General features: G+C 38.6%; 1 protein-coding gene across 1 annotated transcript in view; it reads right to left on the reverse strand.

Moving 5' to 3' along the window:
* LOC103206951 (receptor-type tyrosine-protein phosphatase beta-like) overlaps positions 1 to 25,505 on the reverse strand; it is a gene marked incomplete at its 3' end in the record, with an annotated part of 72,807 nt that overhangs the window by 11,573 nt on the left and 35,729 nt on the right. The window contains exon 4 of the mRNA XM_007952468.2: positions 12,936 to 13,209. Within this exon, the coding sequence (XP_007950659.1) occupies positions 12,936 to 13,209 (274 nt within the window). The remainder of the gene's footprint in view (positions 1 to 12,935; positions 13,210 to 25,505) is intronic.

Consider the following 25,505-nt stretch of genomic DNA (forward strand, 5'->3'; position numbering starts at 1 on the left):
TGCATTTTAATCACAGGATAACTCCAGGAATTCTAGATCCCTCTAAGAATAGTATAGATTTTAAGTAGATGTTCACTTGCAATTGACAAATAGAAATAGGAAAAAGGGAAACTTCTTACATATTCAAAAGGCATATGGACAAACGGCTGTACCCTAAGGAGTCCCTGGGTGGCATAAATGGTTAGGCACTTGACTGCGAGCTAAAAGAGTGGATGTTCAAACCCGCCCAGAAGAGCCTTGGAAGACAGGCCTGGGGATCTGCTTCTGAAAGGTCACAGTCTTGACAACCCCATAGAACAGGTCTGTTCTGTATATGTGAGCTCATCATGAGTCAGAATTGACAAAATAGCAATTAACATAGACACCATAGGCTTAATACAACCTATGCTCAAGTTAACGTCTTGCCTGCGTTTTATGCTATGATTTATGAGTACATCATGCTGCAGAAATTAAATAAGTCACATAGCATTTTGTAATATCAATAATTAATATGAAATGTAACAAGTATGCTGAGGCAACTGTAATCTTAAAATAATCCAGAGAGGGCCTGATGCAAAGGTGAGCTTGGAAGATAAAATCAAATGGGTTACACTGCAGCACAGCCCTGTGGTTTACCTGAGGAGTGTACATTCTAGGCTTTGATTTCCTGGTCTTGCTACTTTATAGATCTGTCATCTTGGCCTATTTCTTTACTTCATTTTCTTTGGTTGCATCATTTATGCATTGCTGATAACTTTATCTTTTTAGTAGAACTGTTATGAAGATTAAATTGACTATTATATATAAAGCGCTTAGAACAGTGTCTGGTACAGAGTAACTGCTCAGCATTAGCTATTATCATTGTTAGTCCTCTAATCAGGAACTGTGGTAGTAGAATGGTTAAGGACTCAGCTGCTAACTATGGATTTGGTGGTTTGAACCCACTGAGCAGCTCCATAGGAGAAAGACCTGCCAATCTGCTCCTTAGGATTAAGATTTCAGCTTAAACTAGAAAACCCTATGGAGCAGTTCTGCTCAGTCACACAGGGTTACTATGAGGCTAAATCGACTCAATAGCACCTAACAACAACATCAGGAGAAGAAGTGATAGTGAATGTGGACTCTGGAGTCAAACTGAACTAAATTCAAATCCTATTCCATGACCTATCAGTCATGAGACTCTTGGCAGGTTACCTAACATATCTAACCCTCATTTTTCCCATCTGTCTGACCAGTATAATAGTAATACCCACCTAAAGTATGCTTTGAAGATTAACAAGATACAGTGGAGACTTCAGCTGACACACAGTGGGCACTCTAACATAAACTTATTTCTGTCTACTTTATCATAAAAAATCTTTTCTTCTCAATCACTGACAAAATGGAGGCAGAAATGGAATTTGTTGGTTTTTTTTTTTTTAAGCTAAACTGATAGGCTTAATTGTCTTCCATATATATATATATGTTGTTGTTGTTCGTATGCCGTCGAGTCAGCCCCGACTCATAGCGACCCCTCCTTGGGTTTCCGAGGCAGTATCACTACAGAAGTTGGATTGCCCAACCTTCCTTTCGAGGAGTGGCTGGTGGGTTTGAACCGCCAGCCTTCTGGTTAGCAGTCAAGTGCCTTAGGCACTATGCTACCAGAGCTCCCTATATATATATATGTCTCTGTGTGTGTGTGCCTTGATAAAATCTTATCAGTTTATTCCCATGAACTAACTTTCTAACTGTTAAGATAAAATAGAAAATTCCCATGATGATTCTCCTCTATTTTTTCTTGAGGAAACACAGCAAATTTTGTTTGGCAATAACATTTAGATTGTTTATCCTCCATAATGGTCTATAATTAAGGATATCATAATAAAAGGAAAGAATATAATTGTCCCTTGAAGAAAGATTTCTTAGGGCCTGGTAAAAATTAGAAACTTTAATACCATGAGATCCTAGAAGCCAAGTGTTATAGATTGAATTGTGTCACCGAAAAATATGTACTGCAAATCCTAACCCCTATACTGGTGGTTATAATCTTATTTGAGGATAGGTTTTTTGTTATATTCATGAGACAGTATTAGTGTTGGGTAAGTCTTAAGTCAATCTCTTTTGTGATATGGAAGAAATTAAACAAGCAAGTGAGCAAACGGAGAAGGGGGAAGCGAGACATCAAGCGACATGAAGACCACCCAGGAGCAGAAGCTCAAAAGAGACAAGGCCTTTCCTCCGAGGCAACACAGACAGAAAGGCTTCCCCTAGAGCAGTACCCTGAATTCAGACTGCTAGCCACCTGTGAGAAAATAAATTTCTGTTCGTGAAAGCCATCTACTTGTGATGTTTTTGTTATAGCAGCACTAGATAACTAAGACACCAAGGAAACTCAAGAACAGTCCTGTCGTACCTACTGAGATGCATTCTCGCTGAAGTGGCGGTTTCAGAACAAGGATGAGTGTGATGGCTGTTTCCCAGTGATAGTTCAAAAGGGATCACTACCATTATCTATGTCTCCTGCCCAGCCAGAGAAAGGTTAAAGCAGATGATGATATGACCACTATAATCTAAACATATGTAATCTGTAAAATATGAGTTATAGAAATTGAATTTTAAGGTTGCGTGTCGAGAGGGTGAAGTTCAGAAATGTAGACTTTATCTGATCTCTCTGAGCCAAAAAACAAAACAGTCAATCCTTTGTACATCCGCTAGAACAAAGAACAATGAGACTGGGAAGTGCCTGGGCTGCGAGAACTTGCGCTGGAAACAAACACTTAAAATCCCATTTATGCTGTGATAAAGCCCTTTGCTGGCAGTTGTCCACTATTGCTATGCGTGCTGCAGAAGTTGAATACTTTTCAGAGAATTACTTTTTAACCTAAGCCCAGTGAAAACTCTGCTGTATTTTTTAAAAAGAAAAATTTAATATTTCATTAGATATAAACTAGATACTTTCATTAGAGACGGTAATTTTCTATACATATTGAGATTGTTAATGATAATTGAAAGCCTAGGTACATACCTGTAATCTTCTGATTATATGACAGATCATTAGAAAAAACCATTAGATTAAGCATAGGTTTTAACAAGCTTGTGGTATCTAAAGATAACCCACCGACTGTCTTATGAGCTGCTTGTCCATGATGTCTTTTGCATATATAAGAAGGTTCCCTTGCTCCTATCAGTATTTATGCCAACTGCAAGTGAACACTTTTTAAAAATGCTGCTTGACATATGTAATTTATGCTGATTATTGGAGGTATCAAGTGTGTATGGGTATTTCCCTATGGGTGGACAGATAGGTAAACAGGCAAAATGATCAGGTTTGGGTAGGCAAGAGGGAATATACCTGTGACCATATATAAGTTTGGCAAATGCTATTTTTACATACGTATTGTATGTGCTATAAAAATGTCCATGTGTATTGTAAAGCTAACAGGAGGCAAAGTTATGATAACTTCTTAGCCACAACCAAACATCTTGAAGGATTGAGGTGCTGGGGCCATGGGCTCAGGACCATGGCTGTCAGTGACATCAGGCTCAATTGGCATAACCTACTGCAGAAAAAACGCTGTTCTACATCCTATTTTGCTGAGTAGTGACTGGGGTTTTAAAAGCTTGCGAGCAGTCATCTAAGATGCAACAATTGGTCTCTCCTCATTCAGAGAAGAGAAGAATGAAGAAAATCAAAGACACGTAGAAACAATTAGTCCAAGGGATAAGTGGACCATGGAAACCTCATTCTACATGGCTCTGAGACCAGAAGAACTAGATGGTGCCCAGCTACCACTGTCAACAACTCAGAAAGGGGCCAAAATAGGAGATCCTAGACAGAATGGGAGAAAAATGTGCAACAAAATTCAAAATCATAAAAATGATCAGGCTTACTGGTCTCATAGAGACAGGTGAAACTTCTGAGACTATGGTCCCTAGTCACCCTTCAGACCTGGAATTAGATTCATTCCTATGGCTTCCATCCAAATAATAGACAGGCCTACAAGGTGAACAATTATATCAGGTAGATACGCTCCTTAGAACAATCAACCATAGGAGATAGAAGGGCAGCATTTGCACAGGGAGACAGCTCAGAGAGCAGGAATGCATAGGAAAGAAGGACACAGAGAGAAGGTGAGCACGATGAAGAAGTGGGAAGAGAGCTGTTACATCGTGGGGACGTAATCAATGTCATGAAACAAAATGTGTATGAACTGTTGTATGGAAAATTAATTTGTTCGTAAACTTTCACCCAAATCACAATTTAAAAAAATACAAAAAGGGTACATATATTTGCATTTATAGCCTCTTTGTTTTTTTCACCCAGCACTCTCACACACATAGTAACCAGGAAAGTATAAAAAAATATGAGAACAGTCAAAAATCATATATCAATATTTTAATTTGATCAATATACCAAAATTTATCATTAGCCATAAATTTAAGACATCTTTGTATTATTTTTGTTTCAGATAGACCTAGAACATGAAATATCAAATACAAAGTTCTACAATATTCATCCGATATATTTGAATGATTCTATGGGTATCAGGGCTCGTTAGCTAAGTTCTCAGCTGCTAACCCAAAGTTTGGCAGTTCGAACCCACCCACTAGTTCCATGGGGGAAAGACTTGGCGATCTGCTTCCACAAAGACTTCCAACTCCAACCTAAATGTCATTGTGTTGATTCTGACTCATAGCAACTCTATAAGACAGAGTAGAACTGTCCCATAGGGTCTCCAAGGTTGTAAATCTTTACAGAAGCAGACTTCTACATCTTTCTCCCACAGAGTAGCTGTTATGTTCAAACCGCTGACCTTTTGGTTAGCTGCCAAATGCTTTAACCACTATGCCACCAGAATTCCTTCAATAAAGATTCCAGTCAAGAAAACACTAACAGGCAGTTCTATTATGTCACATGGGATCACTAGTTGAAATAGAGTTGAAGGAACCTAACAACAACAACATGGGTATCAGGAAGCCCCAGAATTCCTTAAGTAGGCTTGATATTAACCCAATTTTTCTGTACTCAAAGGAAAAGACAAAGTTTGGCTAAATTCTTGAATTCTTCTTCTTCTTCTTTATTTTATTTATTTAAATATGTCCTAGAGAGAGGGAGAAAGTCATCTATATAATGCAAATATTATTGACTTCCTTAATTTTTTCCCCCCAAAGCATGACCATTAAAACATTAGTATCTATTGATACAGAATTTAGAGTTTGAAATGGTTATATTTATTTTAGAAGTAAATTCAATCTTATAAGAAAAGTGCAGCAAATTCATGGATTGGTGCCAAAACTTTTCTTCAAGGCATAATGGCACCACATTGTATTTGTGTAGAATTTTATAGTTTACAATATGCTTTCTCAGGTGAGACAGGTGCTCAGAGACATTAAGTGACTTGCTCATCTCAAACAGGTAACAGGCAGTACAACTGAGCTTCTGACACCTAGCTCTAAATCATATTTCCTTTCTATCACACCTTAGTTATCCCAGGGTGGAAAATGTTGTCATGAATTGCATATTCAGTGTAATAACTAAAATCAAACCAGATGTCTAGGGAAAATAATGTGCAAATTTACTGGATTTTTCACTTAGTAGCTTGGATACCATAGCATAGTCAAAATGAGTAACAACAGTAATGATAACTAAATCATCTAATTTAGTTATCTAATTCTGTGGTCATGAAAGTGCCTTTTTAAAAAAAAAAAATGTTTTCCTTGTCCATTTCCGCCCCCCCCCCCCGCAATCTTACTGCCTTTACCTGCAGCCCCATCACCTTGTGTCCATATTACTCCAAAAGTTTTCTAGGTATCTTCCTTATTTTCTGTCTTTCTTACATTATTACCAAATAATCTCTTAGTACATCTCTCCCAAGTGCCATCTTTATCCCCCCTGAAGCATCAAGAACGTTCCATGTTCCATTTCAGGATAAAGTCTCAGTTTTTCATAGGTACTCAAGGTCTCCACAAACTGGATACTACCCTCTCTCCAACTTTACTTCTCCTCACTATCTCACTCCAGCCCAAGAAATCTTCTCTTCTAGCAATTACAGAACCAATTTCTGCATCTTTACCAAGTACTTTTACAGAAATTGGGATACTAGTCTAGTTAAAAGCAGGTGACCAGGAGGCTGCATTCATATAAAATAACTGGAGATTTTCCCATGGAAATGTGCTCAGGGAGCAGCAGGGGGATGGTGGCGGCGGCAAAAGTCCCTAACCTCCTTGTTGCAGGTTTTGAAAAATAAATAGAAAAAATGAAATGGAAATGAGTTTATCTCAACCTGAAGTAAATTAAATGCAATTATAAAAAGGTAATTTTCCTTTACATTGTTATTGTTGCCGCTTGATTATGGTGTGTTTTCTGTCTTACTTTGAAGATGATACACTGTGTTATGCTAATATCTCAGATTGTCATGCCTTAGATTTACATCTTTATACACTAGATTTAAAATTCAGGCACTGAATTTAATTAGAATTAACTGAATAGCTTAGCAGGGGCTTCCTAAGCCCACAAAAGAAGACCAAGTGCAGAGAACTAGGCCGGTTCACCCATACAGGTTGCCCAACTAGACTAGACTGAACTAGGCTACAAATGGTTGAATGCTAAATTGGTTGAATGTCTAAATTCCCAGATATTAAGGAATTTTTAAAGTTTTATCAACTTCAAAAGGAAAATTAAATCAGTTTTGACTAATTTGCATCAACTGTGTGGGCATGTCATCATGCCATTTTGTGGGCCAACATATTCGGCACTGTAGATGCATAGATTTCTGAAAGTCTAACATCTACTCAATAAGTTAAGACCTATGTGAAGAGAGTAAACAAAAAGATGAATTATGATGTAGACGTTGATGACAGAGACCTAAGTTTAAATCTCAACACTTCACTTACCACAAGGGTAGCTCAGACAAATTGCTCAGCCTCCCTGATCCTCAGTTTCCTCATCTGTGAAACATGGCTAACATTATCTACTTCATAGAGTCATAAGGGTTAAGAAGTAACGGAGGTACAGTGTTAAGCACAATCTCAGGCTCACGGTGGGAACTCAGTAAATGGTAGTTAGTGTGTGTGTTGCTGTTATTCTTGCTGTAAATAGCAAAACAGGTCAGCATTAGTTCTAAATATGCAAAACAGAAAATGATACCCAAGGACTAGGGCCTCAGAGATTAGCTTCATGAAGGAAGTGAACTTGGGCTAGTTTGGAAAGTTAAGTAAGACATAAAAAATCAGAGAGAAGACAGAGTATTACCAAGTGAGAGAGCAGCTTAAGCAAAGGCACTGGAAAGCTCACTTATAGTCCTAGGAGAACCATGTTACTGAGGGTACCCAAACAACTTATGGAGATTTTGTCACCCTCATCCTTTTGATATCCTTGAGTAAATGAGCCTTACTCTAATTCTTTGATATCAACATTTGGGGCTTTATCAATTTTATCTAAAGAGCTACATAAATTGAACACAAACAAGTCTCCTGGCTTCCTCTTCCAATGAGATGGCTGTCCAGAATCCCCTCTCATGTAAAAATTCATAGGCCACTACTTGACGTGCCCTTCCAAACCTGGACATCAGAATATTAAGGAATTAGTGTTAATGTTAGGTGTGATAATGATATTGTGGTTTATACAAATAATTATTGTCTTTTAGAGATACATATGGAAATATTCATAAGTGAAATTAGATGATGACTTGAATTTTATCAGGGCATGGGGGGAGGGGAGGGACATAGAGGAAACAAGATTGGATTTAAGGTGGTAATTGTTAAAGGAAAGTGATGGGTACCTGATAGCTCATTATATTATTCTTTTTATTTATTTTTTAATGTGTTTTAATTTTTCCATAATAATGGAAAGAAAAAAGTACCCCAAAAGCCTAGAAATCTATATGTATACTGACCATGTTGATTGTGTTGTTATTGTTATGTGCTGTCGAGTCGCCTCCGACTCATAGCGACCCTATGCACAGCAGAATGAAACACTCCCCAGTCCATGTGTTTGTGTCCATTGTAGTTATATATTATATGTTTAGAACCATATAAACACCTTCTTTTTTATATATTCATATATATAGAATGGGGTTGATTTCTCCTTACAGGGTTAGAAAGGTGTCAGCAGTATCCTTTACTGAGAATGGAAGGCAAAACAGTTTTCCTTTGTTCTTCTCACATTCTGCACAAATTTTATTTCTTTCTAGGTAACTTGTAGAATGCCATACCTACCAAGAGAACTTAGATCCATAGACGGGCTTCCTAAGCACACAAAGAGAAATCCAATATAGAGAACTGGGCTGGTTCACTCCATCTAGGTAATCTACCTTAACCTTAAAATTTCTGAAACAACTAGACTGCAAATGGTTGAATGCTCAACACTGCAACCTGTCACCAAAAATTCAACATAACTGAAAATAAATACCAGCTGACAATTTCTTCATATTACAACATATTTCTCACTATTGCACACTTGTATTGGCTAAGCATATGCAGATTTTAAAGTATTTTGCAATATATTTGTTCCTTTTTAAAAGTTGACTTGTAAAGTAAGAACAAAACATCATATAGAAATTTGGAACAATTAATTCCAACTTAAAAATAATATGCTTTCTGTGGAGTAGAAGGAATACTGGAGTTGGAGCCAGAAAACCAGGGCTCAAGGTTTGGCTGTATCATGTATTAGCTGTGTGGATTTGTGTAAATTAATAGTTAAGTCTTCAAAAGATGAGTCTTCTTATCACCTAAAAGTAATAATAGTAAGTTTATTGAACTCTTACTATGTGACAAAAAATTTATGTATTAGTCAATCAAAACTTAATAATAATGCTAGGAAGTGGGAATTGTTATTATCATCCCCATTTTATATAGATTTTATAGATTATGAAACAATCCTCCAAAAAACCCAAACCTGTTGCCACTAAGTCTATTCCAACTCATCGTGACCCTACAAGACAGAATTTGTCTCATAGAGTTTCCCAGGCTGTAATTTTCACAGAATCAGAATGCTACATCTTTCTCCAACAGCAGGTGCTTTTGAAACACTGACCTTTGGATTAGCAGCCTTAACTACTGCATTACCAGGGCCCCTTTGAAACAAGCCTAGAGAGGTTAAATAACTTGCTCAAGGCAACGTTGAGGCAGTCTGGCTTCAGAACTCAACTCTTAATCACTATAAAGCCTGCTCTTTCACAATACCTTCTTCACAGAGTTGTCATGAAAATTCATATGTTTATATAGATATATATAGGGAGATCAGGTGACACAGTGCCAAAGGCATTTGACTGCCAACCAGAACGCTGGCAATTCAAACACACCAGCCCTCCTCAGAAGGAAGGTTGGGCAATCTACTTCCGTAGTGATACCGCCTTGGAAACTCAAGGAGGGGTCACTATGAGTCGGATCCGACTCGTCGGCAGTGAGTTTATACATTCTCCCACTAAAAAATTCATTTAATTCACTTATGTCTCTCTGTCTGCATATCTAACTATTCATCTAGTTCATCTAACCATCTATCCTGTCTACCCATCCATTCACCCATTCAGTCACTGATTTATCCATCTATCCATCCAATATGTATTGAATGCTTACCATGTGCTAGATGCTATTTTAGGTACTGGAAACCTGCTTCTTATTACTAGGCAAAAATGTGGCCCCCAAAGTTTTCATTGAAAACTCTGAAGTAGAAGTCACAAATTCAAATGTAGTAGGATGCATTAGGGTGAGGAAATAAATGAACTGGCCCAGGGGGATTCCACTGAATTGGTGTCTGAACAAGAAGTCAGAGCACAGCTCCAGGGAGTTCAAGGCATACAGGTATAGTTTTTCCAAATTTCTGATATTTCAAGAGAATCCACATATCTGGGTTTTTATGTGAAATTTCTATTTTTAATGCTGGTGAATAATTTTAATGTTTCACAAACATTACATGAGCTAAACAAAATGTATCTGTTATTTAGACACCTAGGTATCCCCATTTGCTACCATTTTGCAACCTCTGCTGTATACTCTGAGGACATAGTCTTAGAGATGTGCAAATTCTTCAATATCTAGTATCTTCATCATCTGATTTCTGGTGAATTAACAACTAAGTAATCTGGCTTTCAAAGGATAATCTTGTTGCATTGACCATTTAATGATCAGATAAACCATATAACCACCAGATATCTTCTCCTCTAAGGTTAGAAAGCTTAGCTTACATGAGAACAGGCAAGGTCCTTATTCAGGCAAGAAGTGGTAAAGTTCAAATGCTACCTTCACCATGACTCTCTCTCACCCCTCCACAAGACAACAAGAGCATGGGTCATGTTTTATTCAACATCTTTATAAACTCACCAATCACTGCCTGCCATAGTTCCCTGCAGTATCCATACTTGATAAATATTTGCTGAATTGAATTTCACTCCACATATGTTCTCTGATTTTTATTTTAAATCTGGTATGAAAATTGAGGTTACTAAACTATTCCCATTTAATTAATATTTTTTTTTTTTTTATCTTTAAGGTCATGCCTGCATTATACCAAAGGAACTATCTATTTTAGTCAGTTTATTAGAACATAAAAATCAGACAAATCAGACTTGTAATTACACATCTAATCATGACTTGCTTTCATTCTGTTTTATCTAGACCAGCAAGACAGGCAAAATAGAATTGGTAAAGCACAACACATTTGAATGCTTTTTTAAATTAGAAATGTGATGGTACTTAATATTACATTACTAGTTAGTCTTGCTTTAATAACCAAATGTGATTTATGGAGCTAATTTCTTTAGTATAGCAATCAATATAGTAGAATACTAGTACTTTCCCCTAACTAGATGAAAAGTTCATATAATGTCTTTAAAAACATAGAAAGCACTATGGATAAATAAATAAATACCCCTGCCAAAAAAATCCTCCCTGAAACAATTTTTAAAATATACTAAGACTTGGAACATTACTATTTTTTAAAATGTAGAGAATCCTAGGGAGGATTATACCATCATACAAATAAGTGTGAGAAAATAATCACCACACAAACACCACCTGCAATTTTTATTCTTCACATTTATCATGAAGCTCATAAAATTCATGGTGCAAAATATCTGACAAAAAATGCCCTCCTTAAGAATACTAGGAGAACTCTGAATGCTAACACATGGTGGCTGTTGATGAAATCTTGTTTTACTGAATATAATCAATAAAATGTAAATATTTCTTACATTTCACAAGTTCACTTGGACTTGAAACACCTACATGCATAATTTAACTCAAAACCCCTTCTAATTAGTAACACCCACAATGAGTCCTTTCCTTTGAATCATTTTCCAAAAAGTAAATTCTCTTGCTTAAAAGAATGCATTCTGGCTTCTTAAGATCTTTATCTTTTCTCCCACAAGCTTCTGAAGGCTCAACTATTTTTGCAAAACACTCTGTTCCACTCTACACATACACTAGTTGGTCAAACACTTTATCAGATGTAATCAGCACATCTGGAAGTTCTTTTTATAAATTTCAGTTTTAGAAATATGAGTGTTCACAGAACTGTCCTCAGATAACCAATAACTTTACGACTAGAAACAAAGCTGCTTAAACTTCTGTAAAGTGTTCCAATTATGTGGTTGATTTCAGTCTCTCTTGATTCCATACAAAAATACAACCAAATTCTTAATAAGCGGTTGCTTTTTCTATTTAAGCTTTTACAAATCTCAGAAATTATCAAATGTTCCATCTGCATAAGTCAAGTGATATAATTAGACATTCAGAATTTTTTTTTCTCTGGAAAAATAAGAGAATTAACATTTGGTTGAAGTATTATTACATGAGTCCAGTTAAATTTCCTGACCTTTCTGTAACTGCTCTGGGAAGTGAAAGTTTTCACACCCCTTTGAAGAACCATAGCTGAAGAAGTGATCTTTGTATAGGTTGAAATGTGAGAAAAAAGTAAGGATAATTCATTTCTAAATGTAACTTGCAGCATTTTCACTTAAATTTGAATTTGTGGATACAAATAAGGCTTCACTATTGCAGCAAATGATAATGTGAAAAGGAAGACTAATGAATCATGAAACATCAATGTCATTAGAGAATTTAGAGTGCAGCTGAAGGTGTCTGTGAGGAGGAAAAATGAGCAATTGTGCCTGATAGTCCCTACATAGATATTTGGCAATTGGTAGGAACTTAGACTTGAATGATCAAGTCTAACACTTGTTTCACAGATAAGAAAACTGAGGCCACAAAGAAACTTTTACCAAAGAGTATAAGGAAAATAATTGACTTGAAGTATAGAGCAGGAGCTCTGGTGGTGTACTGCCTAAGGTATCTGACTACTAACCAGAAGGCTGGTGGTTCAAATCTACTTTTGTAGAGATACTGCCTTAGAAACCCAAGGAGGGCTCACTGTGAGTTGGATCTGACTCGATGGCAGTGAGTTTGGTTTTTGGTTTTCATAGAGCAACTAATGGGATGTTCTCTGATATTAAGCTGCTCTAGATACTCAATTGATAATCATTTTTGCACCCTCATTTCAAGCCACATTTCTAATTCCCTGCTATGAATGGTTCTATTCTACTCCTCAGGATTTTGTGTCCTAATTTCAAAAATAAAACAAAGTTAAAGAAATCCATATCCCTAATCCCCCCACTTGTATTATTGATTCCAAAAAAAACATTTACTTAAAGTTATCACAGGATTTGATAATATCATGCTATGGAAGCTCAAACCATATCACTTTAACAAATTCCCTCCACATCCCACAGTATCTCTCCTTTACTGCCTTCTCTTCAAGAGGCTAGTCTTCTGTTTCCAGCACAAAGACCCTTTCTGAAAGTGAACTAAGTCACTTTTGGCCAGATGTAAGCAAAAAGGAAATATTTTTCAATATTTACCTTCATGGGTATTTTTACCTTTATTTTTTTGTGTGCTTGCAACTCAAATGAAACACCAGCTTGAAAAGGCAGGGCCCAGACCCGAGTGGCCTGGCCATCCAGACTGCACCTGCCACCCTTTACCTGTTTGCAAGACCATAGTTCTCTCTTCTCCATCCAGAGACACAATCCTGAGGTTATAGATGGTTCCTGCTTGTAAATCCTTGAGGTTACATTCATAGGTGGTGGTGTTTATCTGCACGGGGTAGCACCACGCAGTGCCCGAAGTATCACTGTTATAGATGAGGCTAAAGTTACAGGGTGACCCCAAAGTTCTCCACTGGAGAGACACGGACTGGCTGGAGACCGTGGGCTCCATCAGGGTGAAGTTGCATCTCACTGGCTCCCCCAGTCCAGTCTGCAAAGGAACCAGAGACAACAGCTGAAGCCCGTAGTCCGGTCTGCCCAGGGATGTGTACATCTCAAGTTTCGCAAGCTCGCCCCCAGCCTCAGGCCATCCTTTTACCCTCCAGCCAGAGAAAAGGCTGGTGCCTGCGGGGATGCCAGGTGGCAACTTTCTCCCCAGGTCCTTTCCCTCAGGCGCAGCGCAGCGCGGGAGATGGCTATTTGTCTTTGACAGCAGGCTGTAGAGTCAGTCTGCCTGGGGCAGAGAGGACAATCGTTCTCTAGGGAGGGGAAGCAATTTTACCACCTTACTTGCCAAAACACACGAGAGACAGGAAAGTGGGGTGGGAAACTGGTTCTCGGTGGGGAGGAGATGCATCAGCCCCGGATCCCTTGTCGGGCCACTCACCTGCAGCAGGCTCAATGTAATCCAGAAGGCCAACTCGACTCTATGGTTCCGCATTGCGCTCAGCGATTAAAACTCAGACTAAACGGAAGGGGTTCAGACGCAGGGCAGCCTGAAGGTCCGCGTAGGGGGTACCTAGACGCGAGGAGCCGGAGGCGCAGCCGCGGGTGTAATACCTGGCCACTTGTTGCGCGCGCGCTTAGCGCGCCCCGGGGGCGCAGCGCGCTTCCCTCGGGTCTGGCGACTCTCGGGGGCCTCCGCGGCTGCAGCTACTGCTGTTGCTGCCGCCCCGGGCGGGCTGAGGACGCGAGAGGCGGCGGGGGCAGGCAGCGCGCCGCCCTTCCCACGCTGCCATTCTGACCTGCGCTGCCTCGCCCCGAGCCCCGTCCACGGACTTCCGCAATCAAAAGGCAATTTCCTCGTCTCCCGGCAAAGGAACAATGCGCTGGGGAGGGAGGGATCCCTGAGGAGCCAACGCCTGAGGCTGCCAAGGGGGCCCGAGGCGGGCCAAGCTGTCCCCGTTGCCCTGCGCCGCCGCCTTTCGGGCAAGGGTCTCGGCCAGGCGCGCGGGGCTCTGCCTTCTCCTCCTCCTCCAGGACTTTCACTTTTCCCCACTCTGTGGTCCTCGACCCAGTCCTTTTAGCCACAATTAGTACTAGCTCCCTCTCACTTTCCAGGCCCCCACCCCCGCCCCTTCCTCCCTCCACACCCAGCACTCCCCCTCCCTATCTTCCTTCCTATCTTCCTCATCTGCTTTCTCCAGGGCCTCTTTTCCCAGGATTAAACTTGACCACACCAGATTTCCCTAGGTCGCTACCCTCCTTCCTGAAGCCTTTTATTAGAGTGCTTTTGCCCTTCTCACCTCAAATCATGCATCTGTCTCAACGCGCATCCCCTTGACACCAGCAAGAGAAAAAGACCCCAAACTGATCCCTTCTGTTGTCAACTTGACTTTTTCATTCTTTTCTCCCAGTCACTAGGTCGGTATCTTCCTCGAATGATACAAGACAACAACGAATATAATCACCACCAATTGTTCACCCTAAGTGAAGCAGCTTCATAACTGACCATCCATTAGTTAAAGCCATTCCATCCATAATTGTCCAACCAATAAAGTAAAACAATTTTAAGGTCTCATTTTGGAAAATACTACTGAAATGGCTCATCTCCCCACAAGAAATTGCATTTTGTCTTCAGCTCTAACTTTATGCTTTTTCTGTAACTTTCTCAGTACTCGAATGATATCTGGAAATGGATTTTAGAATAGTTCTCAATAACTGAAAAGCAAAACGTTTCCTATTGCTTTCATTTGGGTATCATTCTTAACAACTGCTGAAAGAAGGGGGATGAGTATCATTCCATATCTTAATTTCCAAAACAAAATCACTCTGAAGCTAACTCAATAAAAAAGGATGACAGGTTCTTTTCTTTTTCAAATAGAGGGGTTATAGATAGAGCTGTGGGAGCTCTGGTGGTGTAGTGCCTAAGACATCTGACTGCTATCCAGAAGGCTTGCAGTTCAAACCCACCAGCCACTCCTTGGAAGGAGGACTGAGCAATCTACTTCAGTAGAGATATTGCCTTGGAAACCCAAGGAGGGGTCACTATGAGTCGAATCCACTCCAGGGCAGTGAGTTTTTTGTTTTTTTTTTTCCCTGTACAGAGCTATAGTAATGGCTGCTATACTAGGGTATTTACTTTGAGGAAAGGCTGGAGAAAAAGGTAAAATTATTTTTATACTTTTAGAAAACATTTTTTTAAAAAAATCTATTAATGAAAAAATAAAGTGTCTGCCCCTTAAGAGATTCTGCAATCTCTGCTAGACCAGAGATCTCAAATCTCTTTTAAGTTAGCAAACACTCAAAGAAAGTCAAACCTAAAACAGCAAGAATTTCTAAGAAATGGAATCTCTCCTACTTCTTTGCCCAGGTCATTTTTTTACTAAAGAGGTTTTCCTCTTTTTATTATATTATGTCCCCTGCCCCCCAGCTCAATGGCTTTCCACAGTTTTGTATACATTTCAGCATCATCAGAGACAGCTCTCTTTTCCTTTCCTTAGATACTGCAAGTCTTATCACTGGCTCCTGTTGTCATCAACCTTTACAGGAGTCCTTTTCAACTCTACTCCTTCTCAAATATTATTTTTAAAATTTTTTTCTATACTCCTATCAATGAGGTTCCCTCATCTGCAAAACTAGAATAATACCCACTCTAAATACAGAGCTATAAGATTACATATGTTAAAACGCTTTTGCAAATTTTGCCATGCTGTGCTAGTAACAAGTGTTAGTTTGCCTGATAATACATATTTGCATCTGTCATAGATTGAATTGTGTCCCCTCAAAATATGTATCAACTTGGTTAGGCCATGATTTCCAGTATTGTGTGCTTGTCCTTCGTTGCATGATCTGCTGTAATTATCCCCCATTTTGTGATATGTGCTATGAATCTTCACCTCTATATGTTAATGAGGCAGGATTAGGGTGGGCTGTATCTTGAATCACACACAGGCTTAAAAGAGAGTGTGATTCAAGTCCCACCCTTACTTCAAGTCACTACCCTTATTCAAATCACACCCTTGCTTCAGTCACATCTTTATTTTACAAGAGATAAAAGGAGAGATAAGTGAGCAGAAGAAAGACCTCACTATTACCAAGAAAGGAGGGTTGGAAGTGGAGCACGTCCTTTGAAACTAGGGACCCTGAGCTAAGAACTTCCTAGATCCCAGGGGAGACTGATGCCAAGACATATGGAGATCTCTAAGGAACCAGGTAGCAGACAAGGACCTTCCTCTAGAGCTGACAGAGAGAGAAAGCCTTCCTGGAGCTAATGCTCTGAATTTCTAGCCTTCTAAACTGTAGCACCACTTGCCTGCTCACCAGAAGTCAGTGGTTCTAACCCACCAGCCACTCCTCGGAAGGAAGGTTGGGCAATCTACTTCCGTAGTGATACCACCTCGAAAACCCAAGGAGGGGTCACTGTGTTTCAGGTCTGACTCCATGGCACATAACAACAAACTGTAGTACCTAAGGCATTTGAGTGCTAATCAGAAGGCTAGCAGTTCAAACTCACCAGGCACTCCTCAGAAGGAAGACTGGGCAATCTACTTCTGTAGAGTTACCCAAGGAGGGGTCACTATGAGTTGGCTCCAACTCGACAGGAGTGAGTTTGGTTTTATAAACTGTGAGAAAATAAATGTCTTTGTTAAAGCCACCCACTTGTGATGTATCTGTTATAGCAGCACTCGATAACTAAGACAACATCTAAATCTCATTTTTTGTCACTCTTTTAAATTTATTCATCACAGAGATGGATTACTTACCTAACCTCTGCTACTCAGCCATCTGTGTCCATCTGTCTCTTTGCCCTTTTCATTGGGGTTATAAAATTTCCTCACAGATTGCCATGCAGATTTGAAATCTTCCCACCCAAACATATTAATATTCCTCTGTTTTTTGCAGATATCTTCAATAAATCCTATCTCCTCCAAGCTTTCCCAAATATCTTTTTTATTTTTTTAAATACCATATGCCACCAACATATTGTACCCTCTCAGTAAATAATTTCATTATTAGATTTCATTTCCAAAATGCAATGTAACAGACACTCCTTATAATGCAGATAAATGTACCAAAAAGATGAAAATTGAAGAAGACCAATCAAACAGGGCATAATAAAATATCCTTACAACAACAGTTTTGATATTTTTCAATTCTATGTTATTAACAATGATCCACTAACAGTGCTATTGGAAATAGGAATTAGAAAAAGAAGTGATTTCCCTAAATCTGACAATTTCATTTTGTGATCTATCAATGAGGGACACAAATATTTAGAATTATGTATCATTCATCCATGTTAACATTCTCAACGTATATGAATAATCATAGTAACACATGAAGGAAAAGACCAGAAGTAGTAGACTTTTCCAAAGCATATAACCGCCAATTCTTATGCTCTCAAATATTTGGGAGGTTCTAAGGAACCCATAAAAATGAACATAGTACGAAACAAGGAAGGAAATTTTAAACTCAGATTTTACTGATTATATTTTTCCTTTTAAACATGCAGATATTAATATGAGTAATCAGAGAGAATTGTAATAATTTCAAGGAAGTGTGGGACTGGAAAAAGCTGCCAGATACCACCTTTTCTACTAAGAGTTTATTTGAAACTACTATACAAAGAATAAATAAATTGATTCATTTTTTTCTTTGTTCTCATCTTTGTTTGGAATTCCCCAACTTCTTTTGAACCTATTCATCCTGCATAATGACACTGCATCTGTTTTGGAAGTTGCTGCATTCCAAGAATTAGAGAGCAGCCCCTCTGCAAGGTTTCAAGGGATAACCTTTTCTCTTTTCCACTACAAAACCTTTCCCAGACTACATGGGAAGGGTGGGGCTGCTTTGGATTAGATTTGAGTGAACAAGCAGCTGTCTTTCAAAAATCATTACAGCAATTAATTCATAATTAGGGTATATGAACATATATATAACCTAATTATTAATTATTAATTCATGGTGAAAAACATGGATCTTTTCACTTTTTGAACACACATGTCAAATGATAGAAAAGATCACCAAGGGTCTAAGACCACACTTTTAGAACTTGTACTTTACATCAGAATTTGAGCTGGGTTGAGAACAAGTTCGTGGGTGTTTGGTGGATGAGAGGAGGCCAGGTGGATTGGTAAAGATGATTGGTTAATCCAAATTCCTCACCCATGACCTAAAAGGCCCTCCATGATCTGACTCCGCCTCTCTCTCAATTGTTTCCTTTGTTCCAGTTGTCTGAATCTGACAATCTATTCATTCATTCATTCATTCATTCAGCAAATAATGATTGAGCACCTACTGTGTGCCAGGCACTGGTCTAGTTTTTGAGGATACCCTCATGGAGCTGATTTTTCCTGCTCCAGGAGCTCTGGTGCCAAAGTGCCTAAGGCACTTGACTGCTAATCAGAAGGCTGGTGGTTCAAATCACCAGCCACTCCTAGAAAGGAAGATTGGGCAATCTACTTCCATAGAGATACCACCTTGGAAACCCAAGGAGGGGTCACTATGAGTCAAAATCAACTTGACAGCAGTGAGTTTGTTTTTTGCTTTTTTTTGGTGCCTTTGTGCCTGATGTTTTTTCTTCTTGGATTACTTTTTGCCAGATTCTTTGCTTGGCTATTTTCCTTTCATTCATTGGGTCTCAGTTTAAACTCCCCTTCCAGGGGGCGAGCCCTTTTTTACTTCAAAGGGTGGAACAGTATCCCCTTATTATTTTCCATTATAGCAACCCATTTGTTAAGTTCAGATCATTGATTACACTTGGTAATTATTTAATTATTTGCACATTTATGCATTTCCTGTCATATAGGCAGTTCTATTAGGGCAAAGTTATTATCTTGCTCTTCTTACAGGGTTTATGGTAGAGTCTGAACAAATATATGTTAAATAAATAAGTGAATGTATGAGTGGATCTTTGTAGCTGTTCAGTAAATAGTAAATGAATAAATATACTCTAAACAAGTCCTTATAAACATGGTCCCACTGGATGCCTCAAATATCACCCTGGAAGGAAGAGAGAGAAAGAGGGAAGGGTAAAGGAATAAAAAGAAGGAGAGGAGGAGAAACAACAACAGAAGAAGAAAAAGAGATTGATTTTTGAGGGGAAAGAGAAACAGGTTAAAAAAAAAAAAATAAGGGTGTGAAGAAATATGAAAGTAGGAAAGGAGAAAGGGGACAGAGGTAGCATCTTTTAAACCCACTGCCACTGAATCTATTCCAACTCCTAGTCCCATAGGGTTCCCAAGTGTGTGAATCTTTATACAAGCAGACTGCCATATCTTTCGCCAGACAGCCACATCTTTCTCCTACAGAGTGGCTAGTGGACTTGAATTGCTGACTTTTCAGTTAGCAGCCCAGTGCTTTAACCACTGCACCACCAGGAATCCTAGCATCTCATTGCACTGCTGTCGAGTCGGATCCGACCCATAGTGACCTCTCTTTGGGTTTCCCAGGCAATATCACTACGGAAATAGATTGCCCAACCTTCTTTCTGAGGAGTAGCTGGTGGGTTTGAACCAGCAGCCGTCTGGTTAGCAGTCGAATGCCTTAGGCACTACGCCACCAGAGTTTCTAGCATTCCTTAGCGGTTTTCAAAAGAAGCACCAGCATCATCTGAGAACTTTCTAGAAATGCAAATTCTAGGGGCCTCTAAGCAGATCTAAAGAATCAGAACCGAGTGGAGCCCAATAATCCGTCTCTTAACAAGCCCTCTTGCTCTAGCTGGTGAGCAAATTTCAGACAAAAGTGTCAGACTGTCAATCTCTAAACCCTGCACTGGACATCTTTATGTTCAGAAGGGTTAATGATATCTTTTTCTTTTCTCTTAAGTTTCTACTGAGCTCTCTGGTTGCAAGAAGCTATGCAGATGATTTAGAAGGTCTTGAGCAAATAAGTAAGTGACCTTTGTAATATACAATATACATAATTTTATGTTTATAATTTCTTAGTAAAAATAAATTATCTATCATAAAAGAAAAAAGATCAACATACAACCAGCTTAATAAATGTTAGAGGAAAAGCCAGTTCTGGTACCTTTTCTGAGAAAGCATTTTGTTGTGTAAATCTCATTGTTCCTCAGATATTTTTAAGGAGAAGAAAGCATAGTAATCAGGGGATGTGCCTCTTGAAAACAACTCTAACATGGCAAATCCTATTCTAAATTTTTGTTTGAATTGGTTCAATAGTAAGTTATGGCAAAAGTGAATCCAACTTGAACCTGCAGTAAGTGTCATACATTTTAAAAGAGGTGAATTTTAAAAAGTTAGATAAGCAGTTCTTTAAAAAAGACCACTATTATCCTGTGTAGTGTTTAGAGATATAGTTTGGGTTACTTTTATTTCAAGAATCTCTTGTTAAACTTTCTGTGTCGTAGGTCCCCAGGAAAATGGAAATAATGAAAGCATTTGGAGAACAATTAGGAGGATTAAGTGAGATGTTGCATGAACATGCACTGCACAGTCCTTGGTTAAAGGGCTCAATAAATGTTAGGCACGTTGATTATTAATAATAATAACATTATATGAATAATAATGAAATAAACTGACAGCCGAGCACCCAGGTATACCAGGGAATGACAAAGTGCACAAAGTAAAACCAGAGAATTTCTTTCTGAGGACATCCAAAGGACAATAAATTACCATTGCCTTCAATCTCATACCCAAGAGAAACTCTTTAGTAGATAGGCACAAAAGACATTTAACTTCTGTTCAATGTGTTGGCCATGCCAAGATTTGGGAAAAAAAAAAATTCTGCAAAGGAAGGGTAAGAGTGCCAGATATGTCTTGAACAGCAAGCTCCACTGTTCACCCAGACACTTCTCTAAGGTTTCCTGGTTTGTCTGTTTGTTTTCTATATCAATTTCTCACCCTCTTCCCCTCCCTCACTTTTTTCTTTTTTAAATCTGGAGGAAGTGAGCTTAGGATAACGTTTATCACAGATTTATAGCAAAAGAGTAGAATGATTTATAATCAGATGTGACTGTAAACTAATCACTTTCTCAACCTGAAGCCCTTCTGCTGCCTCTTCATTCTCATGTTTCAGTCCTTACCATCCTACCTTCCAAATGAGGCTATATGAAGATAAACCAAATTGAGGAATTAATGGCTACTGGGTGCTGTCTGTGTGGGTGTGGCTGCTAAACATTATAGTTTCAGGAGCAAGGTCAGGATTTTCATGAACATTTATTCACCAAACTCTAGAGTAGATAAACAAAACATGACTTAAGACAACATTGACTTTATAGAAAAATAAATAAATAGCTATTTCATCTCCCATAGAAAATGATGACTGGAGGGTAAAGAATGTCTTCTTATTCTGCATCACACTGCTAAAGCGTTATTTCCCATGAACCCTCTGCAGGTCTTACACAGAGGGCTCATTTACTATTTGTCCAGTACATGTGCTTCTTCTGGCTTTAATAGGGTGATCTTTACATTGTTTTAAAAAATTAGAATAAGTAGGCAATTTTGAGAAAATTAGGGGATTTTACATGTAAAAATCTGGATTTTGACTTCTTTTTTAAATATGGAACATGGTACCATGCTGGGTCCATATATTAACAGCCTCTTAGTCAGGTCTAAGGCAACATCACCTGGTCTTACTTATCTAGTGCTGTTATAACAGAAATACCATGGGTGAATGGCTTTAACAAACAGAGATTTGTCTTCTCGCAGTTTAGGCAGCTGTTGTTGCTGTTGTTAGGTGCTGTTGAGTCATCTCCGACTCATAGCAACCCTATGCACAGCAGAATGAAACATTGCCCGGTCTTGTGCCAGACCCATGATCCTTGCTATACTTGAGCCCATCGTTGCAGCCACTGTGTCAGTCCATCTTGTTGAGGGCCTTCCCTTTCTTCGTTGACCTTCCACTTTTCCAAGCATGATATCCTTCTCCAGGGAATGGTTCCTTCTGACAACATGACCAAAGTAGGTGAGATGAAGTCTGACTATTCGTTTCCAAGGAACATTCTGGCATCACTTCCTCAAGGACAGATCTGTTAGTCCTTTTAGCAGACCATGGTACTCTTAGCATTCTTCTCCAACACCACAACTCAAAAGCATCAACTCTTCTTCAGTCTTCTTTATTCGTTGTCCAGCTGTCACACGCAGAAGAGGCGATTGAAAATACCATGGCCTGGGTTAGGTGTGCCTTAGTCTTCAAGGAGACATCTTTGCTCTCGGCATTTGGAAGAGGTTCTTTGCATCAGATTTGCCTAATGCAATATGTCATCTGATGTCTTGATTGCTGCTTCCATTCGTGTTGATTGTAGAGCCAAGTAATATGAAATCCTTGACAACTTCCATTCACTATGCAGCTGTTTATTGGACCAGTTGTGAGGATTTTTGTTTTCTTTATATTGAGGTGTAATCCCTACAGCTCTGGTAGCATAGTGGCTAAGACACTTGCCTGCTAACCAGATGGCTGGCGGTTCAAACCCACCAGCCACTCCTCGGAAGGAAGGTTGGGCAATCCTACTTCTGTAGTGATACTGCCTCGGAAACCCAAGGAGGGGTCGCTATGAGTCAGGTTTGACTTGACGGCACATAACAACAACAACAACAATCCCTACTGCAGACTGTGGCCTTCAATCTTCATCAGTAAGTGCTTTAAGTCATCCTTACTTTCAGCAAGCAAAATTGTGTTGTCTGTGTATTGCAGGTTGTTAATGAATCTTCCTTCAATCCTGACGCCAAGTTCTTCTTCATATAATCTAGTTTCTCGGATTATTTGCTCAGCATACAAGTTGAATAAGTATGATGAAAGGAAATAACTCTGATGCACTCCTTTCTTGATTTTGAACCACACAGTATCCCCTTGTTCTGTTTGAATGACACCCTCCTGGTCTATGTATAGGTTCCTCATGAGTACAATCAAGTGTTCTAGAATTCCCATTCTTCTCAATGTTATCCACAATTTGTTATGATTCACAAAATCAAACACTTTTGCATAGTCACTAAAACACCAGTAACCATCTGTCTGGTATTCTTTGCTTTCAACTGAGATCCATCTGACATCGGCAATGATATCCCTTGTTCTATGTCCTCTTCTGAATCCAGTTTGCATTTCTGGAAGCTCTTTGTCAATACACTGCTGCAACCGTTTTTTAATTATCTTCAGTAAGATTTTACTTGTGTGTGATATTAATGATATTGTTTGATAATTTCCACATTCTGTGGGATCACCTTTCTTTGGAATGGGTCAAAATATGGACCTCTTTCAGTCAGTTGGCCAGGTAGCTGCCCTCCAAATCTCTTGTCATAGGCGAGTGAGTGCCTCCAGCACAGCATCTTTTGTTGAAACATCTCTATGGGTATTCCATCAATCCCTGGAGCCTTGTTTTTCGTCACTTCCTTCAGTGCAGCTTTGACTTCTTCCTTCAATACCATTGGTTCTTGATCATATGTCACCTCCTGAAATGGATGAACATGGACCAATTCTTTTGGATACAGTGACTCAGTGTATTCCTTCCATCATCTTTTGATGTTTTCTGCATCATTCAATATATTGCCCATAGAATCTTCCAATATTGCAAGTTGAGACTTAAATTTTTTCTTCAGTTTTTTCAGCTTGAGAAATGTCAAGTGTGTTCTTCCCTTTTGGTTTTTCAATTCCATGTCTTTACACGTTTCATTATAATGATTGATTTTGTCTTCTTGAGCTGCTCTTTGAAATCTTCTGTTCAGCTCTTTTGTCCTGTAATTTCTTTCTTTCTTTTTTTTTTTTAAATGATTTGTTATTTATTTATTTTTTTTAAAAAATTGCATTTCATTGAAATATAATTTATGTACAGTGAAATACACAAACTAAAGTGACATAGGTCAATGCTTTTTTTTTTTTCAGTGTTCCCTCCCTTTTTCTCCCACCCCTGGCAACCAACAAAGAAAGTTTCACTCCATATATAAACCTTTCCTTGACCCTACACAACAATGAACTACTATTATATTGTCCTTCTGTGATTGACTTATGTCACTCAGCATAATGTCCTCCAAGTTCATCTATATTATGTGGTGTTTTGCAGCCTCTACATTATTCTTTAGTGCTGTATAACATTCCATTATGTGTATGTACCATACTTTGGTTATCCACTCTTCTGCTATAAATCTTAGAGATAAGTTCCTTGCCAGATATGTAATTATTGGCAAATATGAATTTGTTGCTGTTATTTTTGTTATGTGCTTTTTTTGTGGTGTTGATTTCTTTGTTCCATATAATTTTCTATCTGAGCTAGTTTTGTTTATGAATTATTATCACTTCCTTCATTGCTATTGTTTTATTATTTGTTGAATATTTATGCTGGTCCTCTTTTTTGATATGAAGTTTTATCATTTTCCTTTGAGGTTACCCTGTGATTTATAGTTTCCTTCCCAAGTTTAGAACAGTCTGTTCTATCTTGTAGTTGTCTTGACTTCCCTACCATCTAGAAGTTCTGTAATGACACAACTTTTTCCCTGTTTTTGGTTTTTAGTTGTCCTCATTTGTCGGTTGTTGTCTCTGATTCCCTGTTTACAATCTTGTAGGCATATTTACTTTGGATACTTCCATAGCTGGTTGGTTTCTGGATTATATCATCATGTGTGTTAATGGTCAGTTGTTGGCTATTGTTGCTTCTTTGTCCAAAGGGCATCTCTTGTAAGGTTGGTCTGGTTTTAACAAATTCTCTTAATTTCTACTTATCTGGAAATGTCCTAATTTTACCATCATATTCGAGCGACAATTTTGCTGGGTACATAATTCTTGGTTGGAAATTTTTCTTTCAGTGTTTTATATATACCATCCCATTTTCTTCTTGGGAGGAAATTTGGGCAACCTACTTTTGTAGTGATACTGCCTCGGAAACCCAAGAAGGGGTCACTATGAGTCAGGTCTGATTTGATGGCACATAACAACAACAACAGCAACAACAACAATTGTCTTCTTGCCTGCATGGTTTCTGTCAAGAAATCTGAGCTTAGTCTTACCCCTTGTAGGTAACTTTTCATTTTTCCCGTGCTGCTCTCATGATTCTTTCTTTGTCTTTGGTTTTGGTAAGTTTGATGATGATATGTCAGTGTGATTTTCTTTTGGGATCTATCCTGTTCTGGGTTCATTGGACTTCCTGAATGGGTATATTCTCATCTTTCATCATACCAGGAAAATTCTCTTCCAACAAATCTTTGACAGTTTTCTCTGTGGTTTTATTTGTGTTTTCCTGCTCTGGAATTTCGATTACATGTAGGTTATTCCTTTTGATGGTATCCTAGATGAATTTTAGGCTTTCTTCATTTTGCTTTGATCTTTTTTCTCATTGATCCCTTTCCAAAGAAGTATTCAGGTATTTGCCTTCAATCTCACTAATTCTGTCTTCCA

The sequence above is a fragment of the Orycteropus afer genome, unplaced genomic scaffold (assembly GCF_000298275.1).
Source record: "Orycteropus afer afer isolate SDZICR_OR568_19922 unplaced genomic scaffold, OryAfe1.0 scaffold00339, whole genome shotgun sequence".
NCBI lineage: Eukaryota > Metazoa > Chordata > Mammalia > Tubulidentata > Orycteropodidae > Orycteropus > Orycteropus afer.